General features: G+C 35.0%; 1 protein-coding gene across 2 annotated transcripts in view; it reads left to right on the top strand.

The window, feature by feature from the left end:
• Nucleotides 1-19683, top strand: part of TBC1D22A (TBC1 domain family member 22A) — a 180995-nt gene that overhangs the window by 34268 nt on the left and 127044 nt on the right. For both annotated transcript variants that reach the window (XM_054220612.1, XM_054220700.1), the window contains 3 exons: nucleotides 355-483; nucleotides 1411-1473; nucleotides 9086-9200. In XM_054220612.1, the coding sequence (XP_054076587.1) occupies nucleotides 355-483; nucleotides 1411-1473; nucleotides 9086-9200 (307 nt within the window). The remainder of the gene's footprint in view (nucleotides 1-354; nucleotides 484-1410; nucleotides 1474-9085; nucleotides 9201-19683) is intronic.

The following is a 19683-nucleotide window of genomic DNA, read 5'->3' as shown; positions in this document are numbered from 1 at the left end:
TGTACAACATTACATTTATCTGAGCTTATTTGATCTGTTCACTTTGGGAGGCAAACGTCATCTTAGAATTCTTGATGAGAAATGGCTTTTTAAAGGTGGAAAAGCTTGTAACCTTTTCTTAAAAAAAAAAAAAGCTGATTTTAGTAAGTTGTTTGTATCTGAACTTTTGTATCAGTTGGAATGCTTAGAAAAATGATTTACTGAAGAATTATTCAGATATTATTCAGATCCACGTAGGACTGCGTGGCACTACATCAGTTTATTAGTTTTCCTGTCACATGGAATCAAATTCCAGCAGTGCTTTTCGTAAAGCAAAGGGTAATATCCTTTTCATTTCACTGTTTTTTTTTTCAGGGCTATCTTCCTGCAAATGTGGACCGAAGAGAAAGCACTTTAAAAAGAAAACGCAAAGAGTATTTCGCATTTGTTGAACAATATTATGATTCCAGAAATGATGAAAACCACCAAGATACCTACAGACAGGTAGAACACCTGTTGAAGTGACTTCTACCTATAAGGCATCTGTTGAAAAATAATCTCTTTAATTTCTTTAAGTTTGCTACTACTTTTCTCTATTTCTTTAATCTTATTTGATAGGCAGCTCTCTAATAATTTTTTTTGTACATTTCAGAAGCAAAAATATGAAATATTTTGGTCTGAAACTGTGTCACTGTGTCACTGATGTTTAGTGCTGCCGTGGTTTTTCATTTAAGAATAGTAGGCTTTTCAAATCTTTCATCTCCTGCACAGATCCTCCTTCAAATGATGAGGGTGGTACAGGCAAAGTATAACAGTGACCGTTTCTTACTGGGTCTGTATTTCTGCTTAAGAAGTTGAAAATGTGTATGGTATGCAATAAACAGGTGTGTCAAACTTTCTTGCCCACCCAGATAAGCAGATAACTTTTCTTCCAGCTTCATATTAAAATGAATAGTTTGTATTGCAAAGTATAGACTAAGCAATCCTACTTTAGTCTGCCTTAGGACAGAAGAAGCTGAAATCTTTCTTTCAGCTTCAAGACTGATCTTTAGTACCAAGAAATATATATGATAGTGTCAATTGAACTAGACTTTACAGAAACGTAGTATGTATTTACTCATAATTATCCTGAGGTAATGAGTGTTGTCAATATGACTATAATTGCAAACAACCAAAATGTGATATACGGATCCTAAAATGTGAAACCGAAGTGTGTATATATATATTTTTAATTTTGCCTCATTGATAATTAACAATGACTTAAAGATCTGGCCGTATGTTTTGAGATACAGTAAATCAATGTTGTTCCAAAAATAATGATACAATGGCAGTATAACTAATACTGTAAAACGATAGGATTGTTTTAACTATTGTTGTTTAAAAAGTGTGCTGTTAGTTCCCTTTACAGTATTCTTCTTTCTGTCTAATTAGATCCATATCGATATTCCACGCATGAGTCCTGAAGTTTTAAGACTTCAGCCCAAAGTAACAGAGGTAAGAATGATATCTAAAGAATTGGGTTTTTTTAGAAATCATTTTAGTAATGAATCTGATATCACAGCATTGGTTATTAGTTAATTTGACATCACTTGTTATTTTGACTTTGGAACTAGCTTAAAAAAGTCCTAGAAATGAGAATATTTAAGTATAGGCTAAGAATAACAGTGTAAATATGAGTAGTAAAATGAAAGGCACGACATTAATCTACTGCATCAAATCTGTCAGTTTTTTTCTTCAGTCTTGTGCCTTTGAGATTGTTTTCCTTTTTTGCTTTTTATATGTTTTGTTAATAATGTGTTTTTTGAAGTAATCCAGAGCGTAGTTCCCATGGTTCTATGTATTTGTCAAAATCATTCAGGGTCTGGAAGTTCTTATCATAGTCTTCTACTTGGGAAATTCTCTTTTTGTGAATTTGTTGTGTGACTGGTTTCTGTTCCTTATTTGATTTTGCTTCTTTGTTAGCTTTATATGTTGACTACACTATTTAAATTCTTTTACTACCGTAGTTACATATACATCAATTAATGATAAATATGTTAATCAAATTGCTCTATATTACTGGGTAATTGAATCGCACAGGGACTTTTCATTGTAAAGTATATAGGTCATAAACAGTACAGATGGTGTGAATCATCCTCTTTCAACTATTTCTTATAATCGGTCAATTACTTCTCCTTTCTAGTGGTTCCAGTTAGACCTTCAAATGTACTTCCGTGTGGGTTCTGTTAGTACTGTTATAGAGCCACGCAGAACATCTTCTGATACTTCATTAGATGATTAATGCATCTGCATAAATTAAACGCAGAACTTTCCATTCTTGCAATTATTTGTTTAATGTAAATGCTCCTCCACAAGTATTGGAGAAATGGGTTTGAAGAAATAGCCTATTACAGCTTTTTGAAGAAAAATGGTACAAGAGTACTGCTTTCTATCTGCTTTCTACACAGTGGTGTTTTACTTGGGCTTTTCTAAGGATGAATCAAAGAGTAAAGTAAGAAAAATAAAGGGACAAGAAAGGAACTGTTAAAGAGAAATGAATATGATCAGTGTCAGTGTTGTAGCTAGTAAATGAAATCGGAAGTGAATATTATTTCGTGGAAAAAAAGGTTAGAGAAAGAAGAATGCTCAAATACTTCTAAGAAGAAAGAAATATTTGAACTGTATCAGCAGTAGTCTCTTAAATTAATCTAAAGATGTATTTGCATTCAACAGAAAGTGGTGGCTTTTTTGGCGTGGGTTTTTTACTTCCTTGCATTTCATGATTGAACTTTTCTTAAGGTCTCAATGAAGATCATCTCTGTCTCAAAATAACATGACTTCGGTTCAGCTGTACAATGATTGTGGTTTTGTAGTTCTTAGTTTGAGTGAATATACCCCAAAATAATGATGTTTTTTTTTTTTTCCTTGTGTTTTATTGAAGGAGAAATTAGAAGCTGTTTAACTTTTCTAGTGTAAGAGTCTATATATATTCCTGTTTTTAAAGGAAGATTGCAAAGTACAAATCATTTCTTCAAGAGTGACTGCTAGACAGGGTATTTATTTCTAAATTAGCTGAACAATTTTAAAACCAGCTTTAAAATAGAAATTCCAGGTAAACAACTTCTGGAGGATGTATTGAATGCCCTTTCTTTTAACCAAATCACTTGAATGAGAAGTCAAGTAGCTTAATAAAAATGATACTAAGAAAGATGGTCTTTGGAGAATATCTTGAAGTAAAGTGATGAGATTGTAAGATAGAAATATAAACCTGTAGGATCTTGGACTAGTTTTGTCTTCTGTTTATTTGGTTATGTGTGAGACAAGATATATTTATATGACTGCTCTTAAGAGATGGTTAATACATTTCTTTAGACTAGATGCAGACTTGGTAATAGTTTGTAGGAAGACAGCTTTGTATTTACCATGGATATCTGCTTTTTTCCGTAATACAGTTAGAAACATTACAGTAAACTTGTATTGATAATTAAAGAAGATACACATGGTCAAGGTTTTCCAACATTTGAAATGTGTATTTTTGTTTAGTATGTTGGGGAAAGCATCCTATAATAAGACATAGAACAGAATTAATTACAGGATAGGTACAAACCCTTTTTGATTGCAGGATTAACTTGGAGCCAAAGAGTTCATTTGGGAATTTGGAGAGTATATTAATGTGAAAAAGATATTAGAGCAGTATTTTTTTACAAGCAGTCACAGTTGAAAGCTGAATTATAATTAATCTCAAAATGGCTGGTTTACTGAAAATGCTGTCAGTCAACTTCAGAACTCATAGATGCTCCCAGAATAAAACACTTCTCTTATTGCTTATGAGTAATTAAAATAAAAAGGAAATACTGTGTCTGGGTAACTTCTTGCTAAGTAAAATCTGATATGTCAATAGAACTTCAGTAGCAAATATTATTCAGTAAAGTTCGAGGACAGAACGCAGTTTCAGTTAATTTTGTGGGATCATTAATCATGTGAAATTATTTAGGTTTTTCCCTTTTAATTGTCTTTTGGCAGGTAACAACATTGCTCAAGCAGCATATACATTTCATGTGATTTACTGAGATTTTGTTTGCAAATATGTTTTTATTTATTTCTAGTTATTTGTTAAACTTGTCAAAAGGTATGTTTTTCTAATGCTTCCTTGGATATGTACATCTTAAACACTGCATTAAAATAAACACATTTTAAATCCATACTTTTTAGACACTGTGATTGCTCTTGCAAGTAACATAGAATTACTCCTTAAATTAGTTTAGTCTGTTGCATGGAGCCCAATATTGCTGCTTGCTGGTCATACTTACATTTCTTTAGTTTGAATGTTTAGGAAGTTGAGCCATGTTAACAATTGTAATTGAGCCACATAAAGTAGGTGGATATACTTCTCATCAATGTGATCAAGGCATTGTCCAGCTAGATTGCTACTGCTTGCTTTTTTAAAAAAACAAAAACCAAAAAAACCAACCCAAAACCACAACACAATAATCCCCTCCTCCCCATCCCCCGCCCCCCCCCCCCCCCCCCCCCAAAAAAAAATAATCCTTGTCCATACCCTATCCCATCCATCTTTCCTACCCCAACACCTTTTTCTTCACTAGTGAGTAGTAGGAAAAGGTGTGGAAAAATGATAGAAAGCTTGGAGGAATGAGATGTGACAGCTGATTAATGCTTAAAAAAAAATAAAAGCGTAAATCAGAGGTGTATTTTAATAGTATTCTTTTACTTGGGAGTGAGTGGTCTTGAGGTACAGAAGAATAAGGATGTGAAAAGGGCGGATAGCAGCAGTTTGTGGGATAAGAAGAAATTTGTGAAGTATTTGAGTTATAAAGAAGTGATAGAGATCTGATTTACTTTTTACTGATCCTGAACTTTTCAGAGTTGCAGGATCTTCATGTGTTAGATGTTTTTAGAGCTCCGCTGATCTCCTGACTAGGTGTGTGGGCTACCGGGAGGGTGGGCTTGCATATGTCCTTGCCTTTGCTCTCTGGTCCAAGACAGCCAGGCCCAGCTTGCTCGTGTCATTTTACAATGACTAGTGCAAATGGTGCTGGAAGGGTCATAACGACCAACTTCTCCCTTTCTGGGTTTTTGGAGCCCTACTATAGCACAGCCTAATCCCTTATCCTCACAGGGGATCCCTTCCTACTCCCAGGAGCTCAACGCAGACAGGGGCCTTGAGTTGCTCCCAGAGCTGATTCCCTTCTAGGGAGGGAGAGTTCTAGTTGCTGGTCCCAGGTGAGCAATCGTCACTTCCCCTTTCTTAAGGTGAGATGGTAAGAGCTATAAAGAAGAGAAGAGAATCGAGTGTGGGTCAAAGAGAAGCTTCAAAAGGTAGCATAGTGTGCAAGACTCATATTGTGGCTATTATGATGGGTTTGTGTACATATTTGTTTTTGATGCTGCAGAGTTCTGCAATAATGGTGGTGCTACTAGAAAGGACAACACTTAGAATGAGATGCAGAGATTGTAGGCGACAGAGCTGAAAAAAATTCCTAGTCAAAAGACCAGAAACATAACACATATGTAAACCTCACAGTGTCTTCTGACTTCAACTTCCAGATGTTTACTATTCCACGATTTTTGTTATTCTTGGTGGTCTCTGAGTCTGCTTCTGAAGGGCTTTTCATTAGAGATAATAAAGCTGTTTTAATTTCTCACCTGAACTTGGAATTTGGTTTTTGTAATAAAATGCTTCATTTTAGAAAAAGGTGTTTTGAGTCTGATGTGTGGAAATAGCTCATTATTATATGTTCCTTTTTAAATCAGTTTTAAGTGTTTATTTTTTGTGTGAGTTATGTAGATCTGGGGAGAGGGGCAGGTTGTAGCGAAGACTTAAAGGTCTGTGAATAAATTACTAGTGGCCCTTAAAGAGGAGGAGAGAGGAGCTGTAGTCAAGTTTATTTTAAAGACTAATGGCTGTAAGTGTAGGTTTAATAAATTTGATAAGTGGATATGGAGTAGTCTGTAATTTATTATCAATTTCTGCTCTATCTTTACCTGACTTTTGTTGAAATGGGTAGTACATGGCTGTGTATTTCCTGTCTAATCTTGCATTATATGGGAAAAGTCATTTCAAGGAAACAACACAATTTAAAAATAACTTATAAATTTTCCCCCACTTTGTTTCTCTAAGCAGGAAAAAAAAAAAGCAGCAAATTCTCAAAAAGTAGCGAAACCCACAAGAAATTAGAAATCTGCATTTAAGTTAATGGATTCTTCTCTTTATGTATTTGAATGTAATTCTTATTGTTACCATGAATGAGAGAGAAATTCAAAGGAGAATAATTGATTGGTGATGATATCTTGTGAGATGTAGTAGTTCATAGTAGAAAAGTAATTCCAGTTTCTGGTTTGAAAATCAAGAAGCGGGAAACTTTTGGGAAAGTGACCTTTTTAATGAGTCCTATTTGAACACAGTGATGAGTGCTGTATAGAAGCTTAAATCAGGCTGCCTTTCGGGTATTCAGTGCTCATTTTTTTCAATTCAGAGCAGTAAATGAAACTTCATGAAAATGTGTAGGAAATTGAAAACACTATTTCACTGTGTATTTGTTGAATTTCTGATTAGATGCATTTGGGGTATTAAATCTGGTGTGCCAATCACTGAGTTGATCCTTCCTGCTCAATAATATTAAAAAAATGCAAACAAAAAACCCAATCAGAGCCCCCCCGCCCCTACATCTTAGTTTTCATACCTGGATTTTAAAAATGGTTTGAAATCCGCAGGCATCTCAGTTTCCAATGCAAACTATGTATATTATCAGGTTCTGAGGAAAGGTTATTGGTACAATTTTGGGGGTTATTTGACTTGAGATATGCCTTCAGATATGGCTTCATGAAAAGCACTATTTTTATAGTTTTTACAAGGAGTATTTTGATAGATACTTACTGAATTACTGATTGTTTTGGTTTGGTTTTGTTTGTTTTTTTTTTTTTGTTAGTTTCTCACTGCATATTTTGTAACTCTATCACACCAGGGGTGTTTTGTTTAGCCTAGTGCCTGACTGCATAACACTATTCTATATTCAGCAATTCCTCTTTGAATATTTTTTTTTCTAGTCACCTCACTGATACTTGTTTTCAAGGAAGTTATTTGTGTTTGCAGTATGTTAAATGTCCTTTATTTGAATTGAAACACAGAATGATAACACTGATAATACTGAAAAACTAATGTGACTGAAACTAGAAATGGCAACTGACAGAAGCGGTGAGGACGGCTGTGAGCTACCCAACCTGGATAGATTTGCATTTTCCAATAATAGTAAAAATATGACATAAACCAACTGCAATTTCATAAAGGTATAATTTTGTAAAATGTGAAAGCAAGCTGTAAATGACAGAACTTAAGGTCTTTATACAATTGATAGATGATGAAACCCCACTGGCTATTGCTTGATGGGCAGAGGTTGGTGTTTTCTCAGTTTAATATGCAGCGCATATTAAAAAACATGCGGTGACAGGACTAGCACCAAGAAGAATTTACAGCTAAAGGAAAAAAAACATCTTGGCTAATGAAAACAAGAGGCTTTTATGGAGAATTTGGTAAATGAATACCTCCCTTTTTGCCTAATCTTTGCCCCAAAACTGAGCAAAAACTGAATCGTAATTGTAGCTGTAATGGATCAGGTGTGAGCTCCATTAAGGCCTGTGTTTCAGTGCCCGCCAAAGCTTTTCATATTTATTGTTGTTGACTGTCTCTCTTGTTCTGTGGATTTTCAGCATGCCAGCTAAACAGAAAACGTGGAGATTAAGGAAAATTGAGTCTCAAAAAAGCCCGTGGGAGAAGGGGAGATGTTGGTGTTTGGGACTTGTTTTCAAAGCGAAAAGTGCAAATGTGTTTCAGCTTCAGGTAGCTCATGTGGAAGCCTGTGATGGGACTTTCAAGCACCTGGATGCGAGTCATATATGCCTAGACCTTTCCTTACTTAAAAATGAGTGTAAGAGGGCTTTTAAACTAAACAATATGATTTTACTTAAACCAGTGTTGGAATAGTTAACTTCTTAATCCAGCAAAAACTTGAAGTGAAATTGAATTGAAATATGCTTCATAAACTGAATTTCCTCTGCCTATTGCGTCCTTTCAGGGCAGGTCTTTTACGGGGTTTCTGGAAGCCTGGGCATTCATTGGCTTCTGGAGTTGCAGTAAACTGTGCAAGCTCCTTGGAATCTGTTCTTAAGAGTGACGTAGTCCTTTGGTTTGAGCTCTTCTGCCTCTGCTCTGCTTACCTGCCTCTGCAGCCTGGCTTCTTGGGCAGACCTTGCAGGGAAAGGGCAAAGCACACAGCAGCTTTCACTCTGCTGCTTATATGCAGCATTTTAAAGACGTGTAGGATGTTCAGAAGCAAATAATTGAGAGGAAATATAGCTTGTCAGAGACCTAAATTGCATCAGAGAGATGTTCTGTGATTTCCCTGCTCTGTACTCTTTCCATGTTGTCCTTCCCATGATTTGATATGATGTGGCCTTAAGAGCTCTGGCAGATCCTAAGCAAGGTACAGTTTGCAGAATTGAGGGGGTGAGGTTATGTGATACGGCAGGCAGTTGCCTTATTTCTACATTTCCTGATTTTTTTCATATTTTTTTTTATTAATCCGTGTACATGCTTCTGAAGTCTAAAACCCCACACTGCAGTATTAGGCAAGCTTAACTATTACGGAATCTCTTTTTATGGACATGTTATTAAAAAATCTAAGCTATAAGAATTACTTCTTTCTGTTACTTAGGAATAAATAGAATACTATATTGATGAAATACTTGTTTCAAAGAGGTGAAGAATCATGGGAGGATGTTTTAATATTTCTGCCTCTTGAGAAAAGAGGAATTTTATATTATTGGAAAAGCTCCAGTGAATAAGTGCTACTTTGTTGTAACTGCTGTAACTGAATTATATACTAGATTGGTTTTATCATGTGCTAATACCCTGAAAATGCTTCTTTTTGAAGAACTGAAAAGCTTACTTAGCACGGGAAGTTAATTATGAATACCAGTCTTCATTTATGCTTTTGTATGCATATTTTTATACTAGTAACTTGATATTAAATTTATCCTTGTATAATTTTCAAGTTTAAAATGTGCTCCTCACTTGATAAATTATCTGATAGTCTCTTTAACTCTTTTTCAGATCTTTGAAAGAATTTTGTTTATCTGGGCAATACGTCATCCAGCCAGTGGATACGTTCAGGGCATAAACGATCTTGTTACTCCTTTTTTTGTAGTCTTCGTTTGTGAATATATAGGTAAGATTTGTCTTAATACTGAATTGTGAATTGGTACTGGTTTTGGAACAGTCTCTTTGTTTTAATCTGAGTAATGATTTGAATTAGCTAATCAAAGCATAATTTGATACATGATTTTTATAATACATTTTTGTAATTATAAATCTGTATAGTTCTATTTAAATATATACTGAGAAGCAATCAGACTTTAAGTAGTCAGTGGAGTTCAGGAATCTTTCAGGTTTATTCCAAAGAACCTACCCCCCAACAAAAACCAACCAAACAAAACCCTCTGTGGAAGTTGTAGGCGGGGTTCTCGTTTGTCAGATCTGAAAGCAGGAGAAAGAAGCACGATCTAGCATTTGCTTCGTCTTGATTTCTAGTTAAGAAGCGTTCATGACTCCTGATGCTTTTTTTTTTTTTTTTTCTTCACAGGAGCTTTTATTCTCCCTTTCTCTCTCTCTGTCTCTCTTCTAATTCATGGCTTTTGTGAAAACTCTAAATTGTACATATGAAATGAGCAGGTGTTTAAAAAACCAAAGCCAGCCAACAACCACCACCACCACCACCCCCCCACCCCCCCAAAAAAAAACAAGAAAGAAAAAACCATGAAAGAAAAAGGCCTTTTAAATGAGTGGTGGGGAAATTAAAGTAGAGGGAACCTATTAAACTGGATCTGTGACTGAAAGAATGTCAGTCTGAAAATTAAGGCAGCAGTAATCAAATTTATCTGGTAAAGAGCTCTGCTTTCCTGGGGCTCACAACATTACTAACAAAAGTAGCGTAAACAGCTGTATTTCTGTTGCCTTTGTGGCCTTATATAAGAATATATTTTTGAAAATTTTTTATTTGGCAAACTCTGATATTGGTTAAATGCTCATCTTTTACTAGTATATCATTCATATCTTAAATTTATATGTTAGTCTTTATAAACATTAAGAGTATGGCTTATCCTTAACAATAATTCATTAATAATTTGGATATAACTATGGATATAAAAAGTAAGGTTAAACAGAAAAAACCAACAGTCTTAATATGGCTTGAATTAAAACTGTTTTACGTCTGTTTCTACTTGTCGTACACACGTATGTGTGTTGTACACACACATATAATGAAAATACACAGCGCTTATATGTAAACTTGAGCAACATATCGTCTGGCTACTTCAGTGAGGCTGTATATAGTGGATCCTTCCTGTCTTCTCTATGCGAGATACCCATTGGTGTCTTAATCCAGATTGATTAGATTTAATGAAGGACAGATTATCCTTGAGTGGATGATAGACTATCCATCTACTCATTTGCATGGCAACACCTCTCTTGCTTTGTTCATTTCTTGTTTCATAGGGGGACATTTCATTGCTAAGCAACTAATGAGAACTACTGCTGCTTTCTCCCTAATCATCTCTTAAATAGGGTAGAGGCCTACTCCTGAGAGTACTTGCAGTTTCTGCCTTTTACTCCCTCATTTGACAGATAATGAAAATGTTCTTAATGATCCTAGAACAGTAGGGTCTCTAGTAGACTTTAGGGTTGTTAATTGAAATAAGAAGTTCAAATGAGATGTGATTAGAGAATTGATATTCCATGTTAAATAGACCGTTTAATTAATATGGTAAATAAGTTTGTCTTTACGACCAACTTACATTTGGAGACCCTGGTGATTGTTAATGTATTTGCCAGTTTGTCAGTATTTTCGTATTGGAGAGCATTGCTCTTCCAGTAAGTGTCCAGTGAAGAAAGACAAAGCTCAAAAATTAACCACCGTAAAAGATATTTTGCCACTGACCACTGAAAATGTACGAAACTCAGAAACCTGTATTCTAAAAGCTTGTTTAAAAGCTAATATCTATATAACAAGAAAAGTACTGAAATGAAGGTATTTTCTTCAATATAGTAGTTGTCCTGGCTAAATGTCACCGTTATAACTGCAGTTATTTCCCTGAGCGGCATATAAAAACTTACTAAGATTTGTCTTTAGCTTTTTGATTTGTGTCTTTCTACTCTATTGAAGTTACACTGAGTGATGCGTTCAAGTTAGAATGAATAAGGGTGTGCATTTTACTTAAAATTGAAATAGGGACATTAAATTTATGAAGTACCTCTAAAATACTGAGATTTGTAGTAAAATTAGAGAAGGGTTAAAACCTCAGACTATGAGTTGTGCTTAAATAATTTAGATAGAAAGAAATGCAGAGTTGCAGAAGTTTTCCTAGCAAAAATGTTTAAGCTATTAGTGTATTTAATGTTTACTGTAGTAAAGCTCTATATTTACCTTAGATTTTTACTCTTTACTTTTAGATTTTAAGTGAATATTGGTTTGTACATTTAATTGCTTTATTTATTGCTTTAATTATTGATTTTTGTATTTTTTCTCAATTTAACTGAAACCTTTGCGTTGCAGTTCTGGGTCACTTGCGTCCTGATTCATGTAATTTAAAGCGATAATAATGCCTTTTATTTTAGGTTCTTTCTGTAATTAAAAAAAAAAAAAGGATAGAAGTACTAAAGGATTTGAAGTGTTGTTAAAGAACTTTTGAAGATACAAATGACATGTATGGAAGTGATAGTTTCCTTGCCTAATAACGTTTTTTTCATTCAAATCTGAATACCAAAAAGTAGGTTTGGGGGCCTTTATAAAAAGGACTGAAGTCATAGATGATTTGATGGTTTAGTATGGATTGAGGTACCTAATTTTAGCACATGGGTTCACACATTTTGAATAGGTTGAGTGACTGATTGTAGGAATTGAATATGTTAAATGTTGAGAACGTTCCTTCAACCTTTCTAGCAGTGTAGGTATGATGAAAGTGTAATTTGGTAATGTCTCATTAGTTCCCCACTCTGCACTAAAAGTAGAATACTGTAACATTTTCAGCAAGATAAAACTTGGTTATCAAACCAGGCCAGGAGAGGTACAACTGCAATTAAAGAAAAGCTCAGGGGAGGGTAAGTATGGTCCGATGCTGGAATACAGTAGGTTCAGATTAGGATTTCTGGTCTAAATTAGGAGGACGAGGAATTTAAACCTTGTTTCTCGTACCAGGTGATTGTGTATGTTGATCTCGACCTTTGTTTTGTGGTTTTTTTTGTTTGTTTGTTTTGGGGGTTTTTTGTTGATTTTTTTTTTTTTTTTTTTCTCTCCATGAAAAATGCTAGAGATCTATAAGGTTATTCTGCTCTAATATAAAAGCTTCTTTGGAATTTCAAACACTAGCGGTAGGGCAAAACTATTTTGTGCTTGCATCTAACCTCCTGCATGACATAGCACTGTTACAACATATGTTAGAACAACTGCTAATTACTGTCACGGCAGTTTTTCTGAAAACTCTGCGTCTTTGTAGCATATTAGTTTGTGTTGAAATGAATCTTGTCCATGTAGATGAAATTCCAGAAGCATTTTTGTTAATGAATAAGATATACCACATGACTGCTCACTGTTTGCTGCCTTAATGTGGAGAAGCACAGTTTTGCACTGGATTGCAAGCCCTATTGCAAGTTGCCACATGTCTTGCTCTCTTTATACACCTTCCTGTTGCTCTGAGTTCCTGTTGATTGTTTCCAAATATTAAGTTGTGCTGCACGATTGCTTGTGGTTTCTTGTTGATGGAGTCAGCTACACTTCAGTCCATCTGGCACTTCAGTGCTACATCTGCATCTCAGTAATTCGCTGGGCCACGTGTGTCTATATAGAACTACAGAGAGGACCTGGATTTATTCACCGTCCAGAGAGATGAAAGTGCAGGAAAAGCACCATCATCGTAAGGAGCATGTCAGGCCATTGCTAAGTGGGATGGCTCTGTGAGATCCCTATGAGACCCCCAGCAGTGCTGGATCAAGAGGAAATTAGGAGTTTGTAGGAAGTCACGGGCAGAAAACGTACACTATCGTAGCACTTCATCATTTTATGTTGGTTAAAGAATGTCAAGAAAAATGAGGCTGCTGAAGACAGGAATGGCGATTGAGATATTGTCTGCAATCTTCTTGCAATAGAGGAGCTTGAGACAGTTTGAGGACGCTCACAAGAACTCATGAACTGAAAACTTTGGAAAGAGGGTTCTTACCCTTGTAAGTATTTCTCTTGTGATCTTAAATCCCTTTGTAACTATCTGTTACTTAGCGTCTTTTAAATTGATACTGCCATGACTTTACGGAATAATTAATTATTCCAGGCTCAAATCTTAATGGGATTGGGAGGGGATTTAGTCCCAGACCAGTGTTACTGTGAGAACATAAAGGTTCTTTGGTCCTGGAAAAGCCAGTCTGTAGGCAGCTCCCTCACTTACGTTTCTTTCCATTGTCTCTCATGTGTCACAGGAAGTATTCCTGTCCTTAAAATAAGATTTCATACTGGTTATTGTGTTCTTTTCTTCCTTTTCAGCATACCTGCTGAAAATAATTAAATTTAAAACTGTTCATTTTTTTTTCCCTAGTTTGTTGAATGCTTTAACTAAAATTATTTTCATAGTATAATTGGAGTAATATTTCAGAGCATTGTGTCATGGCTGTATCTGAGGTAATTCTTCAGTGTGTGTTTATAAAATATGAAAAAGTTGTCAATTTGGCAGAGTTTTTTTTTAAGAAAAGAGTTGTAATTTTTATGCAATAAGTAAATCTGTTTAGAATGTCCATAAAACTGAATTTCTGAGTGCTGAGGCAGTAAGCCAGAGAGTAAAGAGTATCTGACTCCAGAGAGCTACTAGAAGATTCTTCCAATACTGACAGAATTAGAAGGTAAAATTTTTTTCAGCATGCATTATTTCCTTTACAAGACTAAGCTGAAATCTTGATTGCTGCCGTATGTAAAGTAATTTAAGATAATTAATCCTGCTATCTAAGTACCTAGACCTTTCTTGTTCAGTTCCATCAATTCACTAGTCCTTGGAGAATTACGAATAGGGCCCATGCATAGGGGTTTTGAGGAGATAAAGTGGAAAAGTTGTAACATATTTGTAGTTAATTCTACTTCGAAGAGACTGAATGAAACTGAGGGAATGACAAATTGTTTTGATAAATGGATTAATTGGGTGCTTCTCTTCCTCTCAGGCTCTTCATGTGGTTGGAGACTGATACAATCATCCTTGCCGTCTCCTGGTTTACCAGGAAAGAAACGCTGGAAAACCTCCCAGCAGAGAAAGCTCAGGAATGTGAGACACTTCTTCAGTTTGAGAGATGAAAAGATTTTGTTTGCAATTGTTATATGTGCTTGAAATTTTCTGATAATTTTGGCATTACACTTTGTAGCAAACTTGTGTTGTTTTAATGCTTTTCTTTGTTGGAATAAATACATGTTTTTGAAAAATACTGTATTACAATGTTTTTATTTACATATTTGTTTGAAATGATTTATCAAAGTTATACAAATTAAATCTGCATAAAAGCACTGACATTTTAACATTTTCTTGCAACTTGTCAAAGTATTAAGAAAATATTTCCTCGCTTTTTAAAGCTGTTGTAAAACTTGCATGAAAAACTATTAAAAATAACTTAAATCACTCTTCTGTCACATGAAAATTCAATGCCACAAGTTCCATTTGATCACATTAAATTTTCTCTCCTTAATGCAAATCTCCAGTAATGTGGTTTCCACATACAAAAGTATATGTCAGTGCTACTTCTTAATAATTTCCATGATGTTTTGTAGTAACTCTCCTGACATTAGTGAAGTTGACTGAAATTCTCATAAATCTGAACAATGTTCTATGAAATATTGTTTGATACTTGAATAGGATATTATTATTTGTGTGATTTGGGTGGGCAAAGGATGAATAAAGCTTACACAAAACTCTTTTGAATTAAAGTCTTGAAAATACTGTAAACCCAATTCCATCTTCTACATAAGTCCAGAAAACATCATACGCGTTGCTTTGGAAAAGATTTGCAACACACAAGGGCCGCTTAGTCATCTGAAACTTTTGGCTTGCCTGTCAATTCTCTTTGAAGTGCTCTTTGCTTTCGCATATTATGAAACACTTAAAAGTACATATACATATATATGTGTGCGTGTATATATAACTACAACATGGTGCAGAAATTGTTCAGCATTATCTCAGCTTGCTGTGAGAGAACTGCCGTTCACTTTTTCGATTTCTAGGAGTATGTTCCCCCGCTCTCACCCTGTTGATGTGCCAATCTATTCTCCAGTGAAAATATTTTGAAAGTGGTGCAGAGTAGCTGAGGAGAGGGAGGACTTAGAGGAGTAAGATAAACAGCATTTGAATTTGGTTTTACACACTGATGATTCCTGCTTTGCACCATGGAAAAGGTGGAGAAGGTCCAGAAGTAAGCAGAGACCTGTGTTGTGCCCGTGCACGGTGCTGAGGACTTGGTACTTCTGTACCAGTCTTCTGTGCTGTGTGGCAGCACTGATTGTGACTGCAGTGGGAACGCAGCTAGAAATGATAGGCGCTGAAAGAGAGTCCTAACAGGGTGTTTCCTAACTCATTATTGAATAGACTTTGTGGAGCTAAATCGTATTTTATCCTGTTTGTTTCTTGCGATTTGGCTTGTTCTGCTTTATTTAGGAGTTTCCTGAGACCCTTTTATAGGTCTCATTTCCTCCTTACATCTTTTGTTTTATACCACCTGTCAGATTCCTCAGTTGGAATTCAACCAATTTCTTGCAATTCCTTAGTTGGAATTCAACAATTTCTTTTTGTGCAGAAAGTAATAATTTTTTGATGATGAATGACTATATTTAAGTCACTGCAATTTTTAGACTCCGATGTTTATAGTCCTGTTATGATTGATCTTTCTGAAGAAGCAGTGTATTCAGAGGATTTGCAGTCACTTTAAAAGACATGCATATGCTGTAATTCAGAAGGTCCTTGGGTTGGGTTTTTTTAATTCATTTAAATATTTTTGAGTTATTGTAATGAAAAAAACCCCAAAGTTTCTCCAGGTAAATTACATTACATCAAAGGAGATAAAAATATAGAACTAAATTTTAGTGCTTTAAAAGAACCTTTAGCACTCAGCTAGATTTTATTTTTAATTTGTTCATTTTTTTAATGTATGTCTCACTTAAGAAAAATGAACCATTCACAATGTCTGAGCAATTTTCTTTATTAATATATAATATAGTTTTTCAGGCCTAATTGGGCAAAGAAATCTTACTATTTTACATCCTTCTATTGGCTTTAATCAAGGAAGAGAATCCACATGAAAATAACTAGCAGTGAAGTGTTTGTCAGCTAGCAGTGCTTGCCATATTATACTGCTGTGTCTAGGGCTGGTTAATAAGGCAGTATATTTGGAGGCATTGCAAAAAGAACTGTAAGGAAAATGTGGATAGTACTAAGAGGACATCTCATGCTTGGTTTATTCAGGATTAGGGAATGAGAGAGCATGAAGGAGGGCAAATATGTCTGCAGGACTTGTGGAATGGAGAGAATTGATTAATAGGGGGCCAGTGAACTATAAATTGCCTTTAATAACTTGATCCTTCTGTTTTTGTGTTGGGATATGCATTTTAATTATTTACCTGGACAAATTCATCTTTATCTTTCAGCGTGACTTGTTGGAATATTAATTTTCTTTAGTTGCAGTTTGACTAGTCCTGTAGTGAGCATTTTGTTCTGGCTTAGGGTTACAGAACTATTTTGGTTAAGGCCTATTTTTTCATGTAGTTATAATAGTAAAAGCCCTAATGAATATAGTTGAGCTTTACCCAGGTATGCTCTTTGTGTGTGGCTTGTTACTGGCAGAATTTATTCCCTACTGTTTTTCCCTAGTTGCTTAACCTACTTGAAGTCAGTGGTGGCATTCGGTATCAAATATATGAGTGACTAAGAGAGAGCCAACCAAGCTCTCTCTTAGTCTGCTTTAGTCAAAATGAGGTGATTTACTTATTTAATGAGTGGATTTTTAGCTAATTGTACCAAGCTAATTAGTGGTATTGTCACTTCTTGGAGTATAGTAACCTTGAGAAGGTGTCAATAATGAGCAGCTGAGCACACATCTACGAGTGACTGACTGGTGTAGTTGGGTGATAGTATATTGCTACATATATTTTACTCATTAATATATTTGATTCCCAGTAAGGGCTTGGAACTGTGTGAGCTGGATTACTATGTGCTGTAGAATTCATCTTCTTCCAGATCCTGTGTGCTGTTTCAAGAGGTTAGTGTACACTGCCTGTCCTGGCTTCACTTCACTGCTCTTTAAACTTGATAGTGGAGCTGCATATTTGAGTATTTGCAAATCACGTTTAGTTGGACAGAAGAGGGTTTACTTGCCACATGCTGAGATCACGCAGCTAAGTCAGGGCTTGCTGCTGTCAAAATTGGTAGCTTTGCTTTGTCTTTCCCAACCCCAGACGAGTGTTCCTGTCTTCTCTCTTTGGTCAGCATTGGCTTTTCTCTGGCACAGTGGGTCAGTTCAGCTAAACTGGCAGGAAAGTAGCCCCATAATAAAATGAATAATTTAATTTTTCATCTCTCACCTCAAGGAACAGAGATGAGCATCCATACTGATATAGGGCTAGGAGCACATTAAGGAAGAAGAAAGAAGCAAGGTCTCTGTTGATTGCCCAGTAGCTCTTAGACTGCTTTAGCTGTATTATTAAACTGCAACCTCCTGATAAGTCTTTGTGCATTCCACTTATTTTTTTGCTTAGCAAGTAGGAAGAACTCATAAAAGCATCTCAACAGACAGATGTAGGGTATGGTAACCTGCTTGCCTAATATTTTTACTTTCGAGTATTGTCTTTAATGGCTGTGATTTATTATGGGACAATACTGCTTTACAAAATCAATCCTTCTCTACCTCTGTGTTCAGTTTTGCTCTCACTCTCTTCAATATACTGTCAGATTTCCGAGCTAATTATAACAGTTTGTCTGAAACGTTGGATGCATGGTCGCATCCAATAGACTTCTTGGTGAAAGATTTGACTGACTGAACAAGTTTTTATCAATAAATGTGATAACCAAGCACTGTGAATATAAGTTTTTTAGTTACTAGTTCCAACTTCGAGGCTAATTTAAAAAAATAAATAAGTTAAAAATTGATACACAAACTTCTTTAAGTCCCCCTGAAAATTCCTCTGAAAGGCAGCAAAGCTTAGGCTTTTTCACCTTTCTTTGCTCATCATATGTAGAATTGTTTTTAATGTTACTTCTCTCATGTTTTCTATAATCTTATTTATTTTTAAATAGTTCCATCGATCTTTGTAACCAAAGTGTTCGAAGTCATATCATACTGATGGGATGGAGAAAATAGCTCAAGTCATCTTCATGACCTCCATTGAAACAAAATTAAGTTCTTGAAAATCTGTTTGCTTAACCACACAAATTGCAAAATCAAAATAAATCTCATGAATTGGCACATATTGCAAGTTTGAATAAAGCGTGGCCTGTGTGATAGTGTGTCTTCTTCAGTTTGATTGCAGAAGTATGGTAGTAATAGTGCTGAGTATTTAACTCATAAAGGTGTGTTAGTGGAGGAAGTAGAATGTACTCTCAGCTTCACTATCTGCCAGGGAAAAATTAACTTCTTTTAAATAAAACTTTTTTGTGGATACTTTTAAAAAAGGATCCTATCTATTTGAAGTGGAATAAGCCTAATTAAAGTTAGATTTCTCTGGCTGCGGTTAGCAATTGCTGTCAGAAGTGAAAAAGAGACATTAAGATTATCCTAGTACGTATATCCAGCTGTTTAATTGCCTGTTATTTTTAGCTCTCTATCTGCCAGAAAATTAATATTTTGAGTAATGGTATTAATTGCTCATAGTGTCTTATGAGTTTCTGCTTTTTTTAAAAAAAAAAAAAAAAAAAACGAAAAAAAAATGCCAAACCCTGAAAATTTAAGGGTTATTAGTCTTTCAGATTTTTTTTAGGCTGTTAAATAGTCTTCAAAGAAAGGGCAATCCATATAACTAAAGTACAGGTTTTTGAATGTTAATGCTGAATGGAAAAAAAAATGCGTATATGAAAGATGCCTGGGATGGGGAGAATCATTAACAGGGAGTCCATTGTCATGTTGATGTAAAACTTAAAATATTTGCAATTTTTTATGTCAGTAGAGTTACCAGGGATGTCAGAATTGATCTAATGAAACCAAAGCACCGAGTATGTTTTAAGTCCTAAAACATACAGAAGGAAAAGCTCAAAACCCATGACCTGTTGAAAATTAATGTATTACTGCTTCATTTTTACTATTAAATGTAATAATAGTCTTTCGTACTCTAGTAATCAGCCTAAATTCAAGTTTGGATGATCAGGGAGAAAGAAAAGTGTCACAGTTGTATAACTACTAGAGTTTATATAACTGTATAACTACTGTATAATAGTTGTAACTGTATAATAGTTGTGACTGTATAATAGTTGTAACTGTATAACTACTAGAGTTTTATGAAGGTTCTCTATCACTGTATCTAATTTGAAACAGTTTGTTTTCTGTTTTCAAAGTGTAAAGTAGACTCTGCTGAATCTTAATAGTATTGTGGCATTGCTGTGTAACATTACTATTTACAGTGTAGATATTCATGGTATTTTTTGACTATTCAA

The sequence above is a fragment of the Rissa tridactyla genome, chromosome 1, assembly GCF_028500815.1.
Source record: "Rissa tridactyla isolate bRisTri1 chromosome 1, bRisTri1.patW.cur.20221130, whole genome shotgun sequence".
In the NCBI taxonomy this organism is placed as follows: domain Eukaryota; kingdom Metazoa; phylum Chordata; class Aves; order Charadriiformes; family Laridae; genus Rissa; species Rissa tridactyla.
Note: the sequence above shows the minus strand (reverse complement) of the source record. Positions and strands in the feature narration are given on the sequence as shown.